The sequence below is a fragment of the Rattus norvegicus genome, chromosome 7 (assembly GCF_021556685.1).
Source record: "Rattus norvegicus strain SHRSP/BbbUtx chromosome 7, alternate assembly SHRSP_T2T, whole genome shotgun sequence".
NCBI classification, from domain to species: Eukaryota; Metazoa; Chordata; class Mammalia; order Rodentia; family Muridae; genus Rattus; species Rattus norvegicus.
Window position 1 is genome coordinate 33,501,357 of NC_141540.1, and position 21,634 is coordinate 33,522,990.

Consider the following 21,634-nt stretch of genomic DNA (forward strand, 5'->3'; position numbering starts at 1 on the left):
AAAAGGCAGAGGGCCCGGACATGTACTGCAACACGGTCTCTTCTAGAGGAGGACGGAAAGACATGAACAGAGTGTCAGGATATGGTTCTGGAAGGAATTCCAGGGAAGACCTGGGGTCAACATGATCAGGACACACGAAATAAAATTCTCTATGAATAAAAAGTACTAAGTGCCTACTGTGTGCCAAACTTCGTTGAGAACACAGAGGTAAACAACAGACATATTTCTTGCCTTCCTGATGGTTCTAACAGTCTAGTAAAGATAACGCCCATTCTCACGGACTTCTAGGAAAGCCCAGTGCTACCCAAGTGTTCTATGATGTACACGCAAGGATCTTGAGTGTAACGTCCATCTTATTCTCTCTCCCATAGCAGCCCGGCGCTAACACTGCTCGTTAGAAGCAAACGGTCATACACAGCCTCCGTTTCTTCTATTCGCTCATGCCTTTGTAAGATGTGAAATAACTTAGTGACGTAAGAAAACGGATAGGAAATCATAAAAGGCAATTTTAATTGATATGTATGGAGTCTATATTTCCAGCCAGCACTTGAATTGTTCTACCTAGTGTAGAAAGATAGAAATACATTATTTGTGCATTATTCTTAAAGACTGTGGTTTTCTACATTGACAGTGTAGATACTGCAAAATCACTTAATAAAACTTGTCTGGGGGTTGGGGATTTAGCTCAGTGGTAGAGCGCTTGCCTAGGAAGCGCAAGGCCCTGGGTTCGGTCCCCAGCTCCGAAAAAAAGAACCAAAAAAAAAACAAAACAAAAAACAAAAAACAAAAAACTTGTCTGTGCTTTCCCATTTACCCAAAAAGGTTTTAAGTGCTTCTAACGTTTTCCGGAATGTCATAAAATACACTTATATTTATTTTTTTTTACATTTATAAGAAGTTAGGAAAACATAAGCTTTCATCTATGATTTGGGATTTTATTCTTAGAAAAAGAATAGGAAAAAGAATAGCACAGGAAATATATACTAAATTAACTGCATTTAATAATCACTCTGGTCATAAGAGAACATTTAAAGAAGAATTTCAAATGCTCTTACAGTGCATCAGAGTATGACCCTGAAAGAGGATTATGGGAGAAGTTTGAAATTCTATTATCTGTGACTTTCTGTAAATACAGTGTTGGTGTGTCCTATAGGATTTGACTTTAATAACTGATCACTTCTCTATCTCCAAGATAATTAGTCACAGGTCTGCCCTTTCTGAAATAACATCTAGGGACAACACAATAAAAAACACTTAAAATAACATAAGATTTAAAACTCTTCTTAATTTATGAGTTTCATATATGCAATTTCCAACATGGGTCAAATAATCAAAACACAGTCAGAATACGTGAAAAAAAAAAGCACACGGAGACGGGTCTATGTTGACATTTTAATACTTGAGAAAATATAAGTTAAATTGTGTACAAATACTGCTGGCACAGAACAATAACAATTAAAAAAACAACAGAATATATACAACTCCAAAGTGACATAGAGGCGGCATGAAACTGGGATGTAAGAATACATCACCACCTTTATTAGCTCCTTTTAAGGAAGTAACAGATTTTTTAATTAGAGAGACATTAAAAAAAAAAAAAAGGTTGCAGAAGAAATTATTTTCTCCAAACCATTCCTTTATCCATTGAGAACTACAAGTTCAAGCTGGATGTGGTGACTGAAACCTGCAGACACAGCACTCAGGAGCTAAGGCAGGAGGATTGCTATGAGCTCAAGGCCAGCCTGGGCTACCTTAGAGAAGGCCAGGCAAGCTGCGGTTGCACAGGAAGACCTTGTGGAGATGGCAGGCCAAGGTCACTAACACTTAAGCATTCAGAAGGCACTCTCCTCATACCCCTCACGGGAAGCCCAGCCCATGATATTTCAGAAGCAAGCTCACCTCGCTTCCCCGTCTGGCTTCATCTAATCACTCATTAGTGAAGTATAACAAAGGAAAACATTCTGTTTTTAGAAACCGCACGTTGTATCCTCCAGGTATCTTCAGCATTTTATGTTTAATAATTATCTGACTAGATATTAAACACAGGCCTTATGGAACCTCACAGTACTAGTAAAGAGAAGAGATTACAATTACAATGTCATTTTTTTTAAATTGTGGTGGAGATTCACCAGCTCCTTTAGAAAATATCAAAATATATTAGAAGGAATTTAACTTGTTCTTTTTAATTTGTGAGGGAAAGGTCTTTTAGATTTACTTATTAATTTATTGCGTTATGAATGTTTTGCCTATACGTATGCATGACCAGTGCCTGCGGAAGCCAGAAGCAAGCATTGGATACCCTGAGACAGAGTCCTGGATGCTCGTGAGTGCTGGGAACAGAACTCAGGTCCTCTGCAAGATACCGAGTGTTCTCAATTGCTGAGCCTTCTCTCTAGCCGAATGGAACTGAACTACTTATTTCCATAAAACCTGTGTTTAGAGAAGACAAAGTACACAGAAAGAGAACTTCACCCTACATGACTTTAGTTGGAGAAATTCTGCTGAGAAGCAGACAGAAGAGCCTCTATTTTAAATAAATAACTCTAAGGTTAATTCTGGAATGTGTGCCAGGTGTCTGGGAGTATCTTTATTCTCCCAACACAAAAGATAATATTTTTAAAACGGTACAGTCTCCTGAGTCACGGGCTCAGTCTGCCCATATCTAATTTATATTTTTCTTTTAACTCTCAGAAGTTACTGATCTAGAAATAGTTTTACGGTTCTCTAGATGAGGAGGGAACGGCCTCTATAAAGGTACCCTTCTTCCCGTCTGAAAGGTGTGTTAGACATTCCTAATTACTAGAAATGTTCCTGCCATCTCTCGAATACTAGAGATGCTTTCAAAGATGTAAATGTTGCCGTTCTCGATGCTCAGAACTGAATGAAGCAAGTCTGGGGAGTCTTAAGGGTGTTTTAAGTAACTATGGTATCATCAATTATCATAAGTTTTAGGGGTACGGAGGAATCATGCTTGTAATTCCAGTGCCTGGGAAACGGAGGCAGGGGTATCAGAAATTCAAGGTCATCTCCAGCTATGTACTAGAGACATGTCTCAAAAAAAAAAAAAAAATTCCAAGTGTTCGGTGGCTTCTGTTGTAAGCTCTACCAAGGAGATCTCCAATTTGGTTTTAAGCATACTTCTCGGGTGAAGATCACTGGATTCTCACACAAGGTTCTCTTGCTGTAGGTCTAGAGAATGCCAGCAGCCAGCTATGATACCCACTCGCTCAGCCATGGTGTGCCTGCGCACTACTTTGTGTTAGAAACCGTATTTGAAGGGCCTGGAGAGGAAGCTCTGTCATTGCTTACCTGGCAATGTGAGACACCCAGATCAGGGCCCTCAGTATCACAAAGAAAATAAAGGAAGAGAAAGAGGAAGGCAAGGAGATTTTAAAGGGAGGGTATTTGAGTTATAAAAGAGGAGTTAAAGTGACATTTTTTGAGACATGTATCACTTAGACCTGTCCCTCCACCCCCTGTAAAACTTAGGATACCCGGTAATACCATAGTCACTTAAAACACCCTTAAAAGTTCTCAGGGTACATTAATAAACTTTAATGGTGACAGGCCTGTACATAAATCATTCATAAGTATCACTGTGTGCGGAAAGAGTTCATGCTGTCATTACCTCATCTGGGAATTCCTGAAGAGACTGTGCCTACAGAACAGGAGGCACCACGTGCACTGCCTGCTGGGCACTGGGAAACCAAGCACAACATGGCTTTACTAATGAAGGTGAACATAATTTGGAGAAGCTAATTAAAATCGATAGTGTGTTAACAAAAGAAATACGAGTCACCTGATGGGATGTGTGCACAGTATCACTCTAAGGCTATCTTAATACCATCTTAATTTTTTATATGTGTTAATATATGTGCTGTGCATGCATATATGTGTGTGTGTGCACATGCACATGTGTGCAGGCATGTATGTATGGATCTGTACATAGAGAGACCAGAAAAGCTGTGTCTCATCCACCGGCTGTTCTAGTTGGCCAGCTTGTCTCAGGGGATTCTCTCTCTTCCTGAGTGCTGGGACTGCAGGCAGACCTTCAAACCATCCAGATTGTTAGGTAGGTATAGGGACCCAAACTCCAGCCCCAACGCCTGCACTAGACATGACTTATCCACTGATCCACACCCCCATCCCTTTTAATTTTAAGATCATTAAAACCTAATTCTGGTATCAAAACACATTATTTCAATAAAAAATTTTTATCTGTACACATAGGAAATGTCTATTTAAAATATTTTAATATGCTAAAAGCTATTAAATGTTTCCCCATCACACTGCACAGGCTTCATCTGAAAATATAAGATACAAAGTGTCTAGATTATATACATATATATTTACTTCTTACTAAATTTCAGCTTATGATTCAATAAGTTAACTTACTTGGTTGAGGTTTTTTTTCTTATCAAAAATATTGGTTATAAAATGATACCAATATTAATAAAAGCCCAGTTTAATTTAGAAAAAAAAGTCCCTTCTGATATGGAAAGGTTATAGAGATTTAAATAAAAAGGATTCCATTTAATTTAGAGTAATATCAAACTAAGCAGCAGGGGTCATTGGTACTTAGGACTGCTAGACCAACGAATTACCTTAGGTAGCTATTACCCGCGCATTTCGGAACCTTGCTAGGTTTTACTATGTACGCCTGCCCAGCCTTCAGAGCTGGAACTCTAGGTACACACCAACGCCAAGCAGACCACGGCTTTGTGACTGAGCGCAGTAGCTAGTGTTTAAGAGCATCAGAGTGGCCATTAGCAGATAATCTCGACAGTTAACACCTATTCAAAATTAGACCACCGGTAGTTAAAATTCTAGTAGTGTTGTCGGACTTCTACATTTCCCTCAAACAGCAGACAGTAACAAGACGAAACAAATCAAAACTTACACATTTGTCCATTAGCATACAAAATGCACGTGACTCCGTCCCTTCCTGACCCAGCTTTGTCCCATCTCGACCTCATGTCTGCAGCTCTCCAGACAGACAGACAGACTGACTGACAGACTGACTGACAGGCAGACTGACAGGAGATCTTTGGGGATCCTGTGGATCCCTGTTCACTGATAGCCTTGATTTGTTGAAACGATAAAGATATATTTATTTTCTAAGCTTCTTATTTCCAGTCATAACAAAATAATGGTCATCCTCTTCCTTTTTCTTGGCAGTAGGTGTTTTATTTCCACTGTCTGCTCCCTTACCAGACGAGGGTGGGTTCTGGGAGGAAGCTGGTGCCTTGCTGCTTTTGGGAGGCCCTTTGGCTGAGTACTGGCCCTTCATGGCAGTCTTTGCTGACTTTGAGACGGTTTCTGACTTGGCAGCAGATTGGGGAACAGTCACAATGGACAGTGGGGTACGGCCAGGAGACTTTGAAGAGCTAGGCCCTAGATTCGGGCAGATGCCCTTACTCTGAGGTGGTTTTTTGGCAACTGAAACTGTACTCTTACCTTTCAATTTCTGAGTAGTGTTCGCCGAGGACCCTGAGCACACAGAAGCTGGATTATTTAAATTCAGCGTAGACTGATGTCTTGGTGCTGAGGTAGCCCCTGACTTCAGAGTTCTATCAGGTGGCTGAGACTGTGTCCCGAGACCTATGGCTCTAGTTTTAGAACTGGGTTTTGTGACTTTTGCAGGCGACTGGAAAGGAGAAAGGTTAGGCCTTCCTTGCATAGTGCCTTTAGGAAGCTTTGGGCACGTGGATGACTCAGCCCTGGAAGAAAGATGGTTGTGTTTCAAATGCTTTGGTTCAATGTTTCCAGGAGGTTTACTTGGTAAAAGTCTAGACTTAGATGGATCCCTTGAATTCTGGGCTGGAACAGCCTTGGTCTGAGGAGTCTTGGGGAAGGTGACACATTTTCTCCCCGACTCTGATGCACACTTTGCAGTGCTTGGTTTAGCCGCTGGATTTAGGGAAGTCAGAGAGGACAATGCACTGTTGGAAGGAGCGTTCACCTTTTTTGCTATGCCCTTCAAAGATGTGACCTTGGGATGCAGAAGTGAGGCTGGAGAATCTGGACGTTTAGAACGGGTAGACAGGGAAGCCAAATTACCTTTTACTGACGAGGCAGGCAGACACGCACCTGGCCGGTGTACCTGTCTCTCCTTGCCCTTCGGAACACTCACTGGTGTGCCAGGTTTTAAATTTTGTTTCTGAAACATATTAACTGCTGACAAAGGGTTCATTTCTGGAGGCTGAGGAGTTCTGGCAGGCGAATCTGGCACACTTTCATTAGAAACTCCTTTCTGAAATGCTAAAATTTTTTGTTCTAGGGTAGCAAACTGTAGTATTCGACAGGGGTCATATTTCAGCAGAAATCCTTGCAGAGTATCCCAGCCTCCGCCAACGCGGACCATAACATGTTTTCCATGAAGCATCTGCCCCAAAAAGTGAAAATAAAAAAGTCAAAGTCAAAAAAGTGAAATTGTGAGGTTTACAGCTTCAATCTGTTCATAATCTCGATTTACATTTGCTGTTACCTGGGAAACTCCCTAGTACTTGCCCAAGCGCTTCACTTCAAATTGGCTGTCTCTTTTTAATACTAAAATAGTAAGTTTAGTATTAGATTATACAACTAATAACAAAAGCCCTTCACTTCGTAATGCAAACGTTTATAAATAGTTTGAATACTAAAAGTCACACAGTTAATACAGAAAACTGAAATTACAATGTTGTTCCCTGGATTGAGTGTTGAAAGAAGGGAAGGAGACAGAAAAAAGCCTCAAGGTTGCCAAAAATGTAATTAGAAAGAACAACTAAAACTTGTATTTTAAATTTAAAAGTTTTAGTCTATCAATTTCATCTTTCAAACACTTATATTAGGCTGGAAGATGGCTCAGCAGTTAAGAGCACTGGCCGCTCTTCCAGAGGCCCTGAGTTCAATTCCCAGCAACCACATGGTGGCTCACAACCATCTGTAATGGGATCTGATGCCCTCTTCTGGTGTGTCTGAAGACAGCGACAGTGTACTCATATACATAAAATAAATAAATCTTTAAAACAAAACAAAGCACTTATATAAGTTTCCCTGCAGATAAGAATGGCCCTGAGAGATTAAGAAATTTGTGACTAACGTCAAACCTGCCAGGCTGCCCCTCCACGGGTACTCTTGTAGGGGTAAAACAAACCCTAGCTCGGCCAATGTGGCCATGCTGGATTTCAGGCCCCTGTCCTCTCGGCTGGTACATCTTCATATCGATATGAGCTCAGCTTTAAATTCTAGCTCTAAATCCCAGTCTGTGTGCCTCATGTTTATGGCACAGTTACGTGCTGATACTCTTGGCCCTAATCAAAGAGCATGCCCTTCGGAGCAAGCCAGGGTGAGCACAGATCCATGGCCTCAGAGATTGCAGAGTCTATGTAATGGAGAAGCGTTCAGCACCAATGTCGTTTATATAGCATTCCCTCTGAGGCTCAGGAAACAATTTGGAAGAGGGTATGGAGAGGATATAAGAGTCAGATGACAGGAAGAAAGGCTGAGAAATTTCATCTTCTGGGGAGGCGCCTAGAGGCTGTGGACGGCTGCACTGAGCCTGTAAGACTGGGCCCATCAGTCAAGCATGGATGGAGGAGGGGCTTAAGGAACCCTACCCCTCCCTGCTGACTTTCTGCTAAGAAAGCAAACCGGAAGACTCCACAAACACTATCCTCAAGTCTCTCTTCCGGTTATTTGGCTAATTAATGTTCACAGCCAACTAACCTGATTTTCTGCTTCTGTTTGCTATTAACTGCTTCAGGGAGAGGGGAAACTGCCTTCAACTGGATTCCCACTGATGACCCTCTAGGCTCCAATGGATAGTTTCAAGCCAATACCTACGTGGACCGTCCTAACTAAACCAATTAAGTCTCACGACAAACCCAAAAGTCCTAAGGACTGAAAGGGATTGTAGGGAAGACGAAACTGAGTTGGTTGGGATGAGGGGGAGATAAACGAGGATGGAGGAGAATAATCAGAACACATCACAGGCATGTGCACGGCGTAGAGGGCTAATCAGAAGACAGAAAGTGAACTGGGGGCTTCTCTAGGAGTTGGATTCAGGGTGTAAGTAAACGTGAGGATTCTTTGTGAACTGGCCGGGATGTGTGTTCAAGTACCTTTCTATTGTGTTCCTGAATTGAGAGAAAACAGCTCTTGTGTTATATCAAAAGTAGAAAAATGATAAACAGGTTAGATTTTAATGACTTATCAACAAAAAGGGGAAGTAACTGACTACAGATGGGATAAGGGAAGACCATAAGCATGGGTATTCTCACCATAAACCATAACATGGCATTAACACCGGTATTCTCACCACAAACTCATGGAATTAACATGGGTATTCTCACCATAAACCATAACATGGCATTAACACGGGTATTCTCACCGTAAACTATAACATGGCATTAACATGAGTATTCTCGCTGTAAACCAGAACATGGCTATAACACGGGTATTCTCACCACTTTGGTGTGTGACCTAAGACAAAGGCTATGCTTCCTCCTGAAAGTATTCTCATCCTACATGGCAATATTTCTGTCTATTTTCTGACTACCAATACTGACCTTAGTGGACATTCTATTTTGTTCATATCTTCTTAAGGAGTCGACGGAAAATTATTCCATTTAAGAAAATCTGAAAACTTCAGTAAATTCCCAGAAGCACATGCAATTATTGTTATTTAATTCTGTTCAATGTTTAAACAGTCTCAGTTGTCTTCTAGTTAATTACTTGAATGCTAAAAGCGTCTACTCAAACTCACTTAAAATTCCTGGAATCCAGCATACCACATCTTTCCTGCACAGTGAAATCCTTCCATTAATAGCCCCTCTATTCTAATTTTTTTTACAAGGTAAAGGGGGATCAAAAGAAGGAGGGGAAATAATAAACCCGATTCCAAGACAAATCTGCATGAATACAGGTTGTAAAGATCAGACTTACCCTTATAAAGAGTATCTTCTCCCCCAGCCGGTACCGCCCTTCAGATAAGTATTCAATGGAAAATCGATGAGAACAGCTACAAGGAGGGTCCTCGGCGATGTGCTTAACCTACGGTTAGCAAAAACATCAACACTCAGTGCTTACCAGAAAGTTCCTATTAAAACTTAAAACGCCATGTTGTTTGATAGGAAAATGAATCTCAAAGATAAAAATATAAAGCTGGTTCAACTGTCTCTTCTCCATTCCTTGCTAACAAATTTTGAAATCTGACACAGCCAGACAAGCCACACTGGCTAGTCGTGATGAGGGTTAGGTCTCCCCGTCTTAGCCCAGCTGAAAGTAGCCTTGGTGTCATAAACACTGATGGGCTGTAAACGGATAAGACAATCAAGTCAACTCAAAACACTTGCTGGTCTTTTAGACAGCACGCGATCATTAAGTTTGAATAGTCTGAAGCCCTAAATAATTACATTTGCCTTGAATCAAAGACTAGTCAGACAGAGGCTACGTAGGAGTTCTCATTTTTCCATTAAAACAATGCTAAATTAGGGGTTGGGGATTTAGCTCAGTGGTAGAGCGCTTGCCTAGCAAACGCAAGGCCCTGGGTTCGGTCCCCAGCTCTGAAAAAAAGAAAAAAGAAAAAGGAAAAAGAAAAAAAAAAAAAAAACAATGCTAAATTAATAATGTGGGAATACCTAGATTTGTTCCGAGTTCCTGCTAAAACAAGCAGAGACTTATGTCTATATGCTCAGGATTGGGTAAAACTTTTAATATTTCCATTCAGGAAGCATGAGGAAATTGAAGGGAGAAAAAAAAAAACTTCTACCACTCAAAGATCTTTCTTGATGTATTAAGATGTTCAAACATGCATACCACGTATTGTGACCACATCTGCCTCCAACTCCCCATTTCAACTCCTGCCCAACACTTCATGTCCTTGCTCCAGACTTCACACCTTCTCCTTTCTTCTCTCTGATAACCTCTGAGCACACTTAGTGCTGCTGCCATAGACAGGTGGCTGAGGGCTCGCCCACCGCAGCATGGACAGCCTACAAGGGGCCACACTCCTTTAGAAATCCAACTCTCCCTCCCCAACATCTGTCAAATGCCAAGTGCTTCTGAGGTAGGGGTGGGGCCTGGTGACCCTGGTCCCATTCCTGCTGACGTGCCAACTGGCTTGATCCGGTTGTGCAGGCAACCAACTACTGTGAGCTTACGAGCACACAAGTATTATTTCACAATACTCCTCCATGACCTCTGGCTCCACAGTCTTTGGACCTTCCTTTCCTTAATGGTCCCTGAACCTCGGAAAATGGTAAAATTATAGTAGCTAGGGAAAGAAATCCAGTAATTCTATATTTTAAACAAGGAAAATAAAATAAATTGATAAAGTGAAGATACCTCTTGAAATATGGTTAAGTGAAAAAAATTTACATATCTGCCTCTAAGACAAATTATTGGGCTTTCTCCTCGAGTTATATATATATATATATATATATATATATATATATATATTTTTTTTTTCAAAGATTTATTTATTTTATGTATGCAAGTACACTGTCGCTGTCTTCAGACACCCCAGAAGAGGGCGTCAGATCCCATTACAGATGGTTGTGAGCCACCATGTGGTTGCTGGGAATTGAACTCAGGACCTCTGGAAGAGCAGTCAGTGCTCTCAACCACTGAGCCATTCGAGTTATATTTTTAATAAAAAAAGTCACACTTGGCATGCCGGTGCACATCTTTAACCCCAGCACGCAGGAGGAAGGGCTGGAGAGTTCCAATTGTTTGAGGCCAGCCTTGTCTACACACTGTGTCCCAGGCCAGTCAGGGTGGCACAGTGAGACCCCCATCTCAAGACAAAACAACAACAGCAAAAAGGTCATAACTATTTTCACAGTTACTTATCATACTAAGTGTATCAAAATATATTCATTTAATTGAACTTAGTCCTGATGTTTTAAACATCATCTTCAGATATACCCAATTTAGCTGTGCACTATTCATGATTGCCTTAATTAGCTACCAAAAATAAGTTAACAATTATGGATTCGGAGGGTCTGATAAGGAAATTATATTAATAGAATATATCTCCATATGGCATTCACTTAACAAGAAAATGTGCCTATAAGCGACTGGGATTGGTCCTTATAAGTCACTCAGTGACGTTCCCTTTGCACACAGACTGGGTGCATTTCCGCCTATGCATCCACATTCACACACGTGAAACAAGCTGATGACGATTAGAACATGCCTATACATTAGTTACGCAAGGTAATCTGACAGGAGGCATTTCTTTTAGCCATTGCGGTTCTGTAAAACTGTAAGTTTATAAAATTTCATATTCAATTGGCATAATCAGTAGGTACTAACACAACGAACCAAATAGTAATTGTCCTATATGTTAAATATTAATGCAGGGTCTCTGTATATCATGTCCATGTATAGGTGACCATGGAACATGCATACTGACCGAATCGGAGCTTACGTTTGGTAATCTGAAGCTGTCAGCACCCGCAGGCATCACCAGCAGAGTCCACACAAGGTAATGAATGAGTGAGCTGTGGGTAACAGCCCTAGATCTGCTATGGCACAGTTAACAGCTATGCCATAAAAGGAAAAGCTGAAGAAAACCATCTACAGTGAAACTGCCTTATTTTCATTCTCATGCCCATTCTTTTCCAAATACACATATTTTTCATAAAAATCAGCATTTTCTCCCTGCTACATAGCCATCACAGCAGTCACATAAACTGATCAGTCTGTGACAACACTGAATCCTAACTTACCAAGTCTTTGACTATTGGAGGGTTTTTATATTACTTAATTTTTCCCCATTATAAATAATAGTATAATAAACATTTTTGTTTATTTTTTTAATAAACCCCGGATAATAAAAATGAAAAAAGAGTATGTTTTCGGCTCTTAATATCTACTTTCACAATTATACACTAGTTTTCATTAACAATAGCAATTCCTAAGTACAGTTTCACCACGATTTATGTAGCTTTCATTTTTCCAACTTTTAAAACTTTTGCTATCAGAACAAAGTATTTTGTTGCTGTCTTAATCTTATTTCTTTAAATACTAAATTTCAACATTGTATTTCTTCTTGTATGAGCTTAGTCCCCCATGCATCTGCCCACTGAAAGTGTTTTCCTATCAAGTGTACTGTCTTCACGTAACAAATTATATCGAAACTTTTCATTTAACAACAGTATTTCAGTTTCCTTTGTTAATTACCATTCTTTAAGACTTGGTGAAGGTTTAAATAATTTCTATCCACTATATTATTTCTGCTTCCCACTCCGATACTTATAGTCATCAAATGTGTCAATAATACAGGTAAATACTTTTGATCTAATAAAGCTTTTTCAACTAACACTCTTAATCTGTCTTACAAGGTAATCTGAATATTTATTCTGTTTTATTTTGTGGAGATATATACATATATATGTATGTGTCAGTGTGACATATGTGTTTTGTATGTTGTTTTGTATAATGCAAGTGTAGACGCATGTGTAGACGCATGTGTGTGGAGGCAAGAAGTCTACATCAAGCATGTCTTGTCTTTTTCCTTCTCCTCCTCCTCCTCCTCCCCCTCCCCCCTCTTCCTTTTTGTTCTTCTGAGCTAGACTGGTGGGCCAGCGAGCTCCAACAAATTGAGTGTCTCTGCCTGATGCCTCCCACCCCCACAGCACTAGGGACACACACACACACACACACACACACACACACACACACACACACACATTCACTCACTCACACGCACACCCCTCCACAGTAGTTTTACACGGGTGCTGCAGATTTGAGCTCGGTCTCTCAGGCTTGTGCAGCAGGTCCCTCTACCAACTGCTCTCCAGGCCCCAGGCTGAATGATTTATCAAAGAAATTATATCAAACAAGAAAAGAAGTATTTCTAAATATTTATTACTAATGATCTATTCTTACTGTCAAAGAATTTTGTACACTAAACTTTTCTTTAAAATGCTATAAATCAGCAGTTAAGAGCACGGACAGCTCTTCCAGAGGTCCTGAGTTCAATTCCCAGCAACCACATGGTGGCTCACAACCATCTGTAATGGGACCTGATGCCCTCTTCTGGGGTGTCTGAAGACAGCTACAGTGTACCCACAAATGTAAAATAAAGTGCCACAAATCCTTCAGTTATTATAGTCAACAGAAAATGTTTGATATTATTTGATATTCTGCCCACCTCCATCACTTACACCACAGTCATTGAAAATGATTTAGAACCTAAAGGAACGATTCTGTTAATTTCTACAGAAGCAGGTACTGTTGAGAAAATGAGAGCAACAGAGCCCACCATAGAACAATTGTGCATACTGTCTGTTAGGGACAACGTTAAACCATCACTTTACCCTTGCAACCTCTCTGCCTACTCCGTTCCCCTAGCAGCCTGGGTACCATCCACTTAACCTTGGATCTGTCTCTCCCTCACGATCCTCGAATAAGTCCTGTCAATTCTGCTTCTGAAACTCGGCTTATACTTGTTCCGCTTGCTTCATTGCTTACCACTGTGTCCAAATTCAACCTCTCATCACCTCATGCTTGGACTAGCACTATAAAACAATATATCACCAAGAAAGCAATCCTTGATTACTTACAAGCCAGACTACAATGCCACCAATTTATAAAGAAAAAAAAAATAAATAAAAAGAACCATTTGCTTCTTGTGGCCTTTAACCTGTCACTCTTGGGGTATACATCTAGTCTTCACACACACGTAGAACTCAGAGAGTGGAGGTGAGCCACTGGAATATATTCTGAAAAGGAACCGTTTTCTTTTATATGTAGTATTTCCAGTAACAATTTAAGAAATACAGAAAACTACAAAACTCCGCCTGGCACAGTCCACAGAGCGCAGCGGTTACTTACAGCCTCATGTAATTCTTCTTGCTGACAGCAGGACTTGGGGATGCTGATGGACTCTTCAAGCCCTGAGGTATTAAGCAAGGTTTCTTCCAATTCAATTTCTTTCTCAAGTTTTACTAACACTGGTGGCTCAACTCCATATCTGAAAGTAAGCCGGGAAATCTGATCATTTGGTGCACGCCTAACTACGTCTCCGCAGATCAAGACAGGTAATGTTTTATTTCTGGAGTGAAGTCTGTATGACTCTTTTCTACAAATCGCTGCACTGAGACAGTGATATGCTTTCTAATGTTTCAGATCGCCCAAAATTCAACTACAATCTCTGTATCACAACATATGTAATTTGTTCAGTATTTTCCCTGCAGTCCTGAAAGGCAGATTTAAAACAAGCTGGTGGGCAGATAGGGCTGTTACAGGCATGCAGGACACAGGGGCTCAGCCTTCTTACCAAATGGGACCTGATCGCTTTGAACTGCATGCTTTTACCTTATTCTTAATCCAGAAATGTTAAGTAGCCCTTTCACAATGTCATACACAATGAAAGAAGACAGTAAGTGTAGATGTGCTCACGTACATACAAGCAAATAAAGACACAGAAGATAAAACGGGAAATTGGGCTACTCCATTTTAATCAAGAATAGCGTTCTTTGGGTACAGAAACTATGATGAAATTAAATGGTTTAAAGGTATTTATGATTTTGAGATTCTGAAATGTTGAGAAATACGCACCTTGACACGACGCGGCCAATCTCAAGAAGACACAGGTACACCTGCCTGGGGTCTTTATGCAAAACTGGGGAAAAATAAGAGCATATGTTTTAAGCCTCAGATGCAAAACAGGAAATACACTCTGGCAGAGAGTGTAAGAAAGAAAAATGAAGACAACAGGCTTAGAGGAAGCTCAGGAAACACATTTTTACTGTCTCTTTCTAATAATTCCTTCTGTCCTATAAATAATTAAACTAGGAGCAAAAGAGAATGGCCAGTGGCCTAGGATGTCCAAAACCTGTGTATTTGATAGCACTGCATACAGTGAGGGGTGGGAAGACTTCAGTCATGAGGTCCTTCCAGCACAAACAAAAACCACCCTGAGTTCTGATGTGGAGCACCAACAGCCAGGCATGGCGGGCGGTACGCCCTGCAACCAGCGCTGAGACAGATAAACCCCCGAGATCCCGAAGCTCCCTGGCTGCCTGACCCAGACAAACCAGTGAGCTCCAGGTTTAGCAAGAAACCCTGGCTCAAAAATAAGGTGGAGAACGCAGAGGCTTGACCTCTGCCCTCTCCTGAACACATAATCATTCAGATTCCTCAGCAGGAAATGCTGTTTGAAGAGAATTGTCACCTTGACTTTACTCTATAGAGTTCTCTATAGAGTTAGCAATTCCTACCTTACTCTCTGAGGATCATTATCTTCAAAACAAAGACAGAAGCCAGAGAAGATAGCACACACACACACACACACACACACACACACACACACACACGCGCGCGCGCGCACACACACACACACACACACACACACACACACACACACACACACAAACCAAACAAAACAGAAACCAGTATGGAAACCTCTCAGATACGAATGTAAGCTGGTGACACGATCCAGCAGCACTGAAAAATTATGTGCAGTGAACAATTACAATTTATGCCAGGAATGTGAATAGTTGAATATATGAAAATCAACCAAAGTAATTAATAGAAACAGTGGTCCTACATCAGGAAAGGGCAGCCTTCCTTGAGGTGTGAACAGCAACCATTAATACACAAAACCAATCTCCTCTGAAACAGATCCTGCGTGATACGCGGCTCAGGCAGAGATTAGAGGTGTGTACCAACATGCCTGACTGTAAAGTATTACTGTTTAAAGCAACGGAAAGGCTTCCATTTGAATTTAACATCTACAGAAATAAAGGAATTTATCGTGAAAAAATTCAAACCTGTTTTTACAAATGTCCTAAGTACTTTAAAATAATATATTTATTTCACAAAATTACTTTTGAGTGCCAAGCAGATGGAGAGAGAGAGAGAGAGAGAGAGAGAGAGAGAGAGAGAGAGAGAGAGAGAATGATCACTTCAATGCCTAGGAATGAATTACTGGTATCGACAGTGTTTTTCTTAGTCTTACACTGCTCTTCAGCACGGCTGGAAGATGTCTTCTGCATTTAACACTAAATGACAATCTTAGACGATCACAGAGTAAGCTACAAAGGAGAGAATTCAAAGCATCCCCTCCCTTTGACCTCTAGGAGCTGGATATGCCACTTAATCAGCTTCATTGTGGGTGACAATCAGCACACCTGAGCTTCCAGCACAGCAGACTCTAGGGCAAACCACTGCGCCCTACTCTACACTGGGCAAGGGGGAGGCAGAAGCACACCGAGCAGGCTGCAGTCTTTCCTTGAGCAGGCCACACTAGCAAATTCAACCAAGAGTCTGTTTGCTTTTAATCACCACCATAAATCAGGAGCTGTAAACGGTGTCAGTGATAAAAAAAAAAAAACCTCTAGAAATACAGTGTCTCCTTTGAGATAAAGTGCTCTTACCACAGCATCATACATTCTGTGCATGTGCATTTCAGTACATGCGTATGTATACACATACACACCTATAAATGCTTTGGAGTGTGTTTGTGTGCATGTGTATGTGTGAGAGAGAGTGTCTATGTGCATGTGTGCATGTGTGTGTGTATGTGCATGTGTGCGTATGTGTATGTGTGCGTGAGTGCATGTGTGTTTGTGTGTGTGTGTAAAATAGCCAGCCAGATGTCCCATTAGTACCACATAGATGCTTCTGCTGACTTAAGAAAATGAGAAAAATACATCAACACTTCTTCAGTGGAGCATGTTTTCTTGTTGTTTGCTTGCTTGCTTTTTTGAGACAGGGTTTCTCTGGGTAGCCCTGGCTGTACTACTCTCTGTAGCCCAGGCTGATCCCAAACCTCTGCCTTCTGAGTGCTGGAATTAAAGGCACGTGCTATCACCACCCTGCTGGGAGCATGAGTTCTTTAATGAATGTCAAAAACATCATTCTTTCTAGATAATAAAGATGGCAGCTATCATGACAATTAAGTCTGACTACTAAAAGCACATTTCACCTCTTATTTCTGTAATGACCTGGGTAAAGAGGAATTGCTAGTAATTTAGAACGGCTAGAACCAATTGTCGGGAAAACAGTAGAGCATTAGTACAGAATCTTCTGGCAGCCAACTCAAGAGAATTCTAGATATATAAAGGCCATTAAAATAAGGGGAAGACTTAATATCTGAGTCTCCCACTGCTTCACGTATAAATGAAGTGTTAGTAACCATGACATGGCACTCTGAGTCACTGTGTTAGAAACTCAGAAGTGAGGGACAGACCTGGAAATGGCCTAACAAACACTGACAGCTCCAAGAGCAACAGTTCTTACCTAAACCTTCAGACTCAAAGAGGTAAGTTTCGTCAACCCCAATGCGCCGGCACCAGTGAAGAAAATTGGCAGTGTTGTCTCTGGCAAAGAATGAGCCCGAGGCAGCATCTTTCTTACAGGGCACTTTTCTCATTGGAAAATTCTAGAAAAGACACAAGGATAAACAAACAAACAAGTGATATTTTCCTTAGGTGTTCATCTCAGTAGGACAAAGTAAATGTTAAATTAAATGCACCTAAAGACTGCACAGTTTGGAGGGAAAATAATTATCCTCCAAAATGATTTTCTTCTTTTACTTGTTTTCCAGAAAGATTCCTATGAAAATGACCTACTCAAGATTAGCAGGAGATCCAAGCTTCTCTGCTCATTTTTTAAAGCAGCATAAGAACCTCAAAATTTAAAATAGCGGCCTGGCAATTACGAAGGTGTCTCTCCGCACTGTTCAACATGCACACAAGACTCTGCTGTGCTGTAGTTTAACAAATCCTCGGTCTCGCTTTCCTCTTCAGACAGACTCAAGAAGCAAGAGACCAAAAATTCAGTCATTGTCCGTCCTTAACTCAGGTTCTTTGGTGAAGCAGTCCCAGAAAGCCCTAGGTGTTTATTCTTGAGGTTTAACCGTGTGGCTCAAGAGTATTGTGACTTCCTGCCAGGCCTGGGCAGGGAAGAGGGGAGCTCTTCTGCCTTTGCTTTTGAACTTGGCAATCCATCACAGCGACAGTTTTAATGCAACAGGTACAATGGCTCTTTCTCCACCGCTGCCAGTGTCTCCCTAGAGAGCACTGCTATTACCAAGTGTAGGCCTCTCCTGGGTGCTATTATCCAGAACTGAAATAGCCTTCATGCATGATTAAATACAGAATATATTATCATTTCCAAAAATATACAAATGAATATAGCGAGATACAAAGATGATTAGCGTTAACTGAAATCCTCTCACTGTCATTTCAATAGAATATCTCTGGGCAAAGGTCTGCAGATGTACCTAGGAAATGCCATAGAGCAAGCTGATTTCTGTGTGTGCATGAGCATGCATGCACATTTAAAGTATGGATACTGGCTAGGTTGTGAGCATATTTAAGACTTAAAAAGAACACATTGAATAATCATTTCTAATAAACATAATATTCCAATGTGTCTAGATACCGCCGTTATATCTACATTCCTATTAATAAGCAGGTTATTTTTAACTTTTATATTATTTTTATCTGTGATTTTCTTGGAACAAATTCCTAGAAGTAGAGAATTTTATATGCCACAGGATGTACTTTCAGTATTACATATATGACACACATGTGCGAGTTTGCATCCATCTAGATATATTGTCCTCCAAGGGCAATGATACCATTTTATATTTCACTAATAGTATATCCAGGCTCCAAACTCTCAAAAACACTGAACATTTGATAAAAAGAAAAATGAGAAACCTAATCTACTTCAAATCATCTCTTTATCTTTAAAAATGCTGTATATTCCACCAATATTCATAACTCTACCACCAAGGCAGAAGACGAAGACTATAGAGAAGACGAGAATGATAAAGACAGCATTGTCTTGTGGTTTCCACGGCTGTGGTGACACCCTGTGACCAAAAGCAAGTGAGGGAGGAAAGGGTTTATTCGGCTTACACATCAGTATCAACTATCCATCCCTGAAGGAAGTCGGGACAGGAGGGCAGGAACCTGGAGGCAGGAGCTGATGCAGTGGCCCTGGAGTGGTGCTCACTGGCTTGCTTCCCCTGGCTTGCTCTGCCTGCTCTCTTATAGAACCCAGGACCTCCAGCCCAGGGACGGCACCACCCACCATGGGCTGCCCCCTGACCCCCATAGATCACTAATTAAGAAAATGCCTTGCAGCTGGATCTCATGGAGGCGTTTTAAAATAGAAGTTTCCTTCTTCCAGATAACTCTAGCTTGTGCCAACTGGACATAAAACCAGGCAGCACAGCCGAGAACAACCACGAACCCTTCTCTCCCATAACCAGACAGTAGTGTGCGAATGGCTCTATCTGTGCTTTTAGGATCTCACTGCTGGAGATCACCTATAGCACATTAGGCTACCCTAGATACTGTTTATAGACTTAGTACCAGTGAACACTCAAAATAACCCCACGAGGTAAATATATTGATGTTGTTGTTTCGGGTACATATATATGTTTGTGAACCCATGCATGTGTATACTCATGGAGATTTGGTTTTGAAGACAGGGTCTCTCAGTGAACCTGAAACTCCCTGACTTACTAGGTGGACTCGTGGGCCAGGGGGACGTTGGGAATCTGCCTGTCTTTGTCTCCTAGAACTGGACTCTCACATAGGTGCTGAGGCTCTGAATTCAGGCCCTCATGTTACATGCCAAGCGCTCTATATGTTACATGTTTACTTGTTACATGATGAGCAACCGGGCCATCTTCCAAGCCTCAAGGGTACTGTTTCTACTTTAGTTTACAAATATTATCTTTCAAATGCTCAAAGAATGAAATCCATTTTTTAAAGCCAGTTGCAGGCTGGAAGTATAGAGGTACAGGGACAGCGAGGCGCAGAGGTGAAGAGCCAATCCCCGCTGTCACTCACTCACTTACCCCTGGTTCCTCAGAGAGGCCGGCTCCCACCATGTTCTGGAGGACATTGATTAGCTGGCACAGCAGCACCCCGTTATCGAGTTCTTCCAATAATCTCTCCGCCTTAATGTCAATACCTAAAAGCACATGTTAAAGTTAAGACACATAGAAACAGCGAATTCGAAAGCAGAGGCTAAAACTTGAATACAATCGGATATGAGCTGGAAAACTAAAGGAACACCAGATGAGACCCTGAGTTACCCCCCTTAGGAGGTCTAGGAAAACAAGTGATGCCGGGTTCAGCCAAAGACAAAAGCAAAATGTTGTGCCACATAAAGTTCAGGAAAAACATGTACACCTATGTTAGATAAATTCACATTAATATCACGTGTACAAGAAAACAATGTTCTTTATAGATAAGAAAGGTTTTGTTGTAATTTATAGGTTAAGTACATTAGTGGCAAAATAACTGGGGAGATCAACTTTTGCCTCTAAAATAGCTTTTTTAAAAAAATATTTATTTATTTATTTATTTATTTATTTATTTATTTATTTGGTATACATCATACAGCTTTCTGCCTGCATGTATGCCTGCAGAACAGAAGAGGGCACTAGACCTGATTACAGATGGTTGTGAGCCACCATGTGGTTGCTGGGAATTGAACTCAGGACTCTGAAAGAGCAGACAATGCTCTTAACCTCGGAGCCACCTCTCTAGCCCTAAAACAGTTTCTTTAAACAGCATTTTACATTATAAGCTTTAAAAGCTTTCCCGCCACCAAGCTGATACCAGACAGAACCAGAGAAACTGCTTATTATGTGTTTATCAGGCTTCTCCTTCTCATGAAAATCTCAGAATGCAATCGGACAGTCCAGAGCTAAGTGATTTGAGGGGCTCAGGAGAAACCTTCCTCATAAAGTCTGTGGTCCTGAGTTTGGGTCCCTGAAACCTACATAAAAGTGAGGTGTGTTGGTGTGCCGGTGGTGTAGTTGGGCAGAGCTCAGGAGACTGTAGGCAGCTAAGCTAGTGTGTATTTGGTTTTAGATACACACACACACACACACACACATATACACACTACACTCCTATACCTACACACAGGCACATATATACACGCACATGTACACATACACATGCACACATACACATATATACTCATACATACATACATACATACATACGCACATATAACATGCAGACATACCCATACATACATACACATACACACATACCCAAGCATACATGCATACATACACAGATACGCATGCACACATGCCTAAGCATTCATATACACACACACACACACACACACACACACACGAGCGCACACATACACACCCAAGCATACACACATATGCATAGCAAAAAGTGCTATTTTTCCCCCAACGGGAAGAAAGTTCAAAGCACTCATCGCACTCTTGAATAGAGTAAATAATATGATTCCAGCATTCTCCACGTGGTGTTTTCTTCCTTTGCTTTTATCCCTCCATATTTCAGAAACTGTATTTATTTTTATATAACTAAAGTATGCCTTCCACTAAAGTATGTCTAACCTCATGACTCATTCAAGATCGGGGTAAATCAGTTTAAAAAATAATAAATGAAGCGATATTAGAAATACACAATTTTTAAGAATCTAATAATATTAACCATAAAATGTTGATTATTCAGAATGACTGGCTATGTCAGTCAAATCTCAAGTTCCCTGCAATCAAGGCTCAGGGTGAGAGTGTCGTTTTGACTACATGGACTGTGCGAACAGAGGGCCTGACTCTGTGGCTCACTTGAGAATCCCTGGCGTCTGGAACAATCAGTCACTCCGTCAATGAACAGAGAACATC

At 41.0% G+C, this 21,634-nt stretch overlaps 1 protein-coding gene across 4 annotated transcripts in view; it reads right to left on the reverse strand.

Annotated features, from left to right (window-relative positions):
* Positions 1 to 1,378: 1,378 nt before the first annotated feature.
* Positions 1,379 to 21,634, reverse strand: part of Gas2l3 (growth arrest-specific 2 like 3) — a 32,869-nt gene continuing 12,613 nt past the window's right edge. For all 4 annotated transcript variants that reach the window (NM_001432020.1, XM_087559016.1, XM_087559017.1 and 1 more), the window contains 6 exons: positions 19,814 to 19,929; positions 17,236 to 17,377; positions 14,551 to 14,614; positions 13,825 to 13,963; positions 8,926 to 9,033; positions 1,379 to 6,385 (listed from right to left, as the gene is read on the reverse strand). In NM_001432020.1, coding sequence (NP_001418949.1) covers positions 5,111 to 6,385; positions 8,926 to 9,033; positions 13,825 to 13,963; positions 14,551 to 14,614; positions 17,236 to 17,377; positions 19,814 to 19,929 — 1,844 coding nt within the window. In that variant the 3' untranslated portion in view covers positions 1,379 to 5,110. The remainder of the gene's footprint in view (positions 6,386 to 8,925; positions 9,034 to 13,824; positions 13,964 to 14,550; positions 14,615 to 17,235; positions 17,378 to 19,813; positions 19,930 to 21,634) is intronic.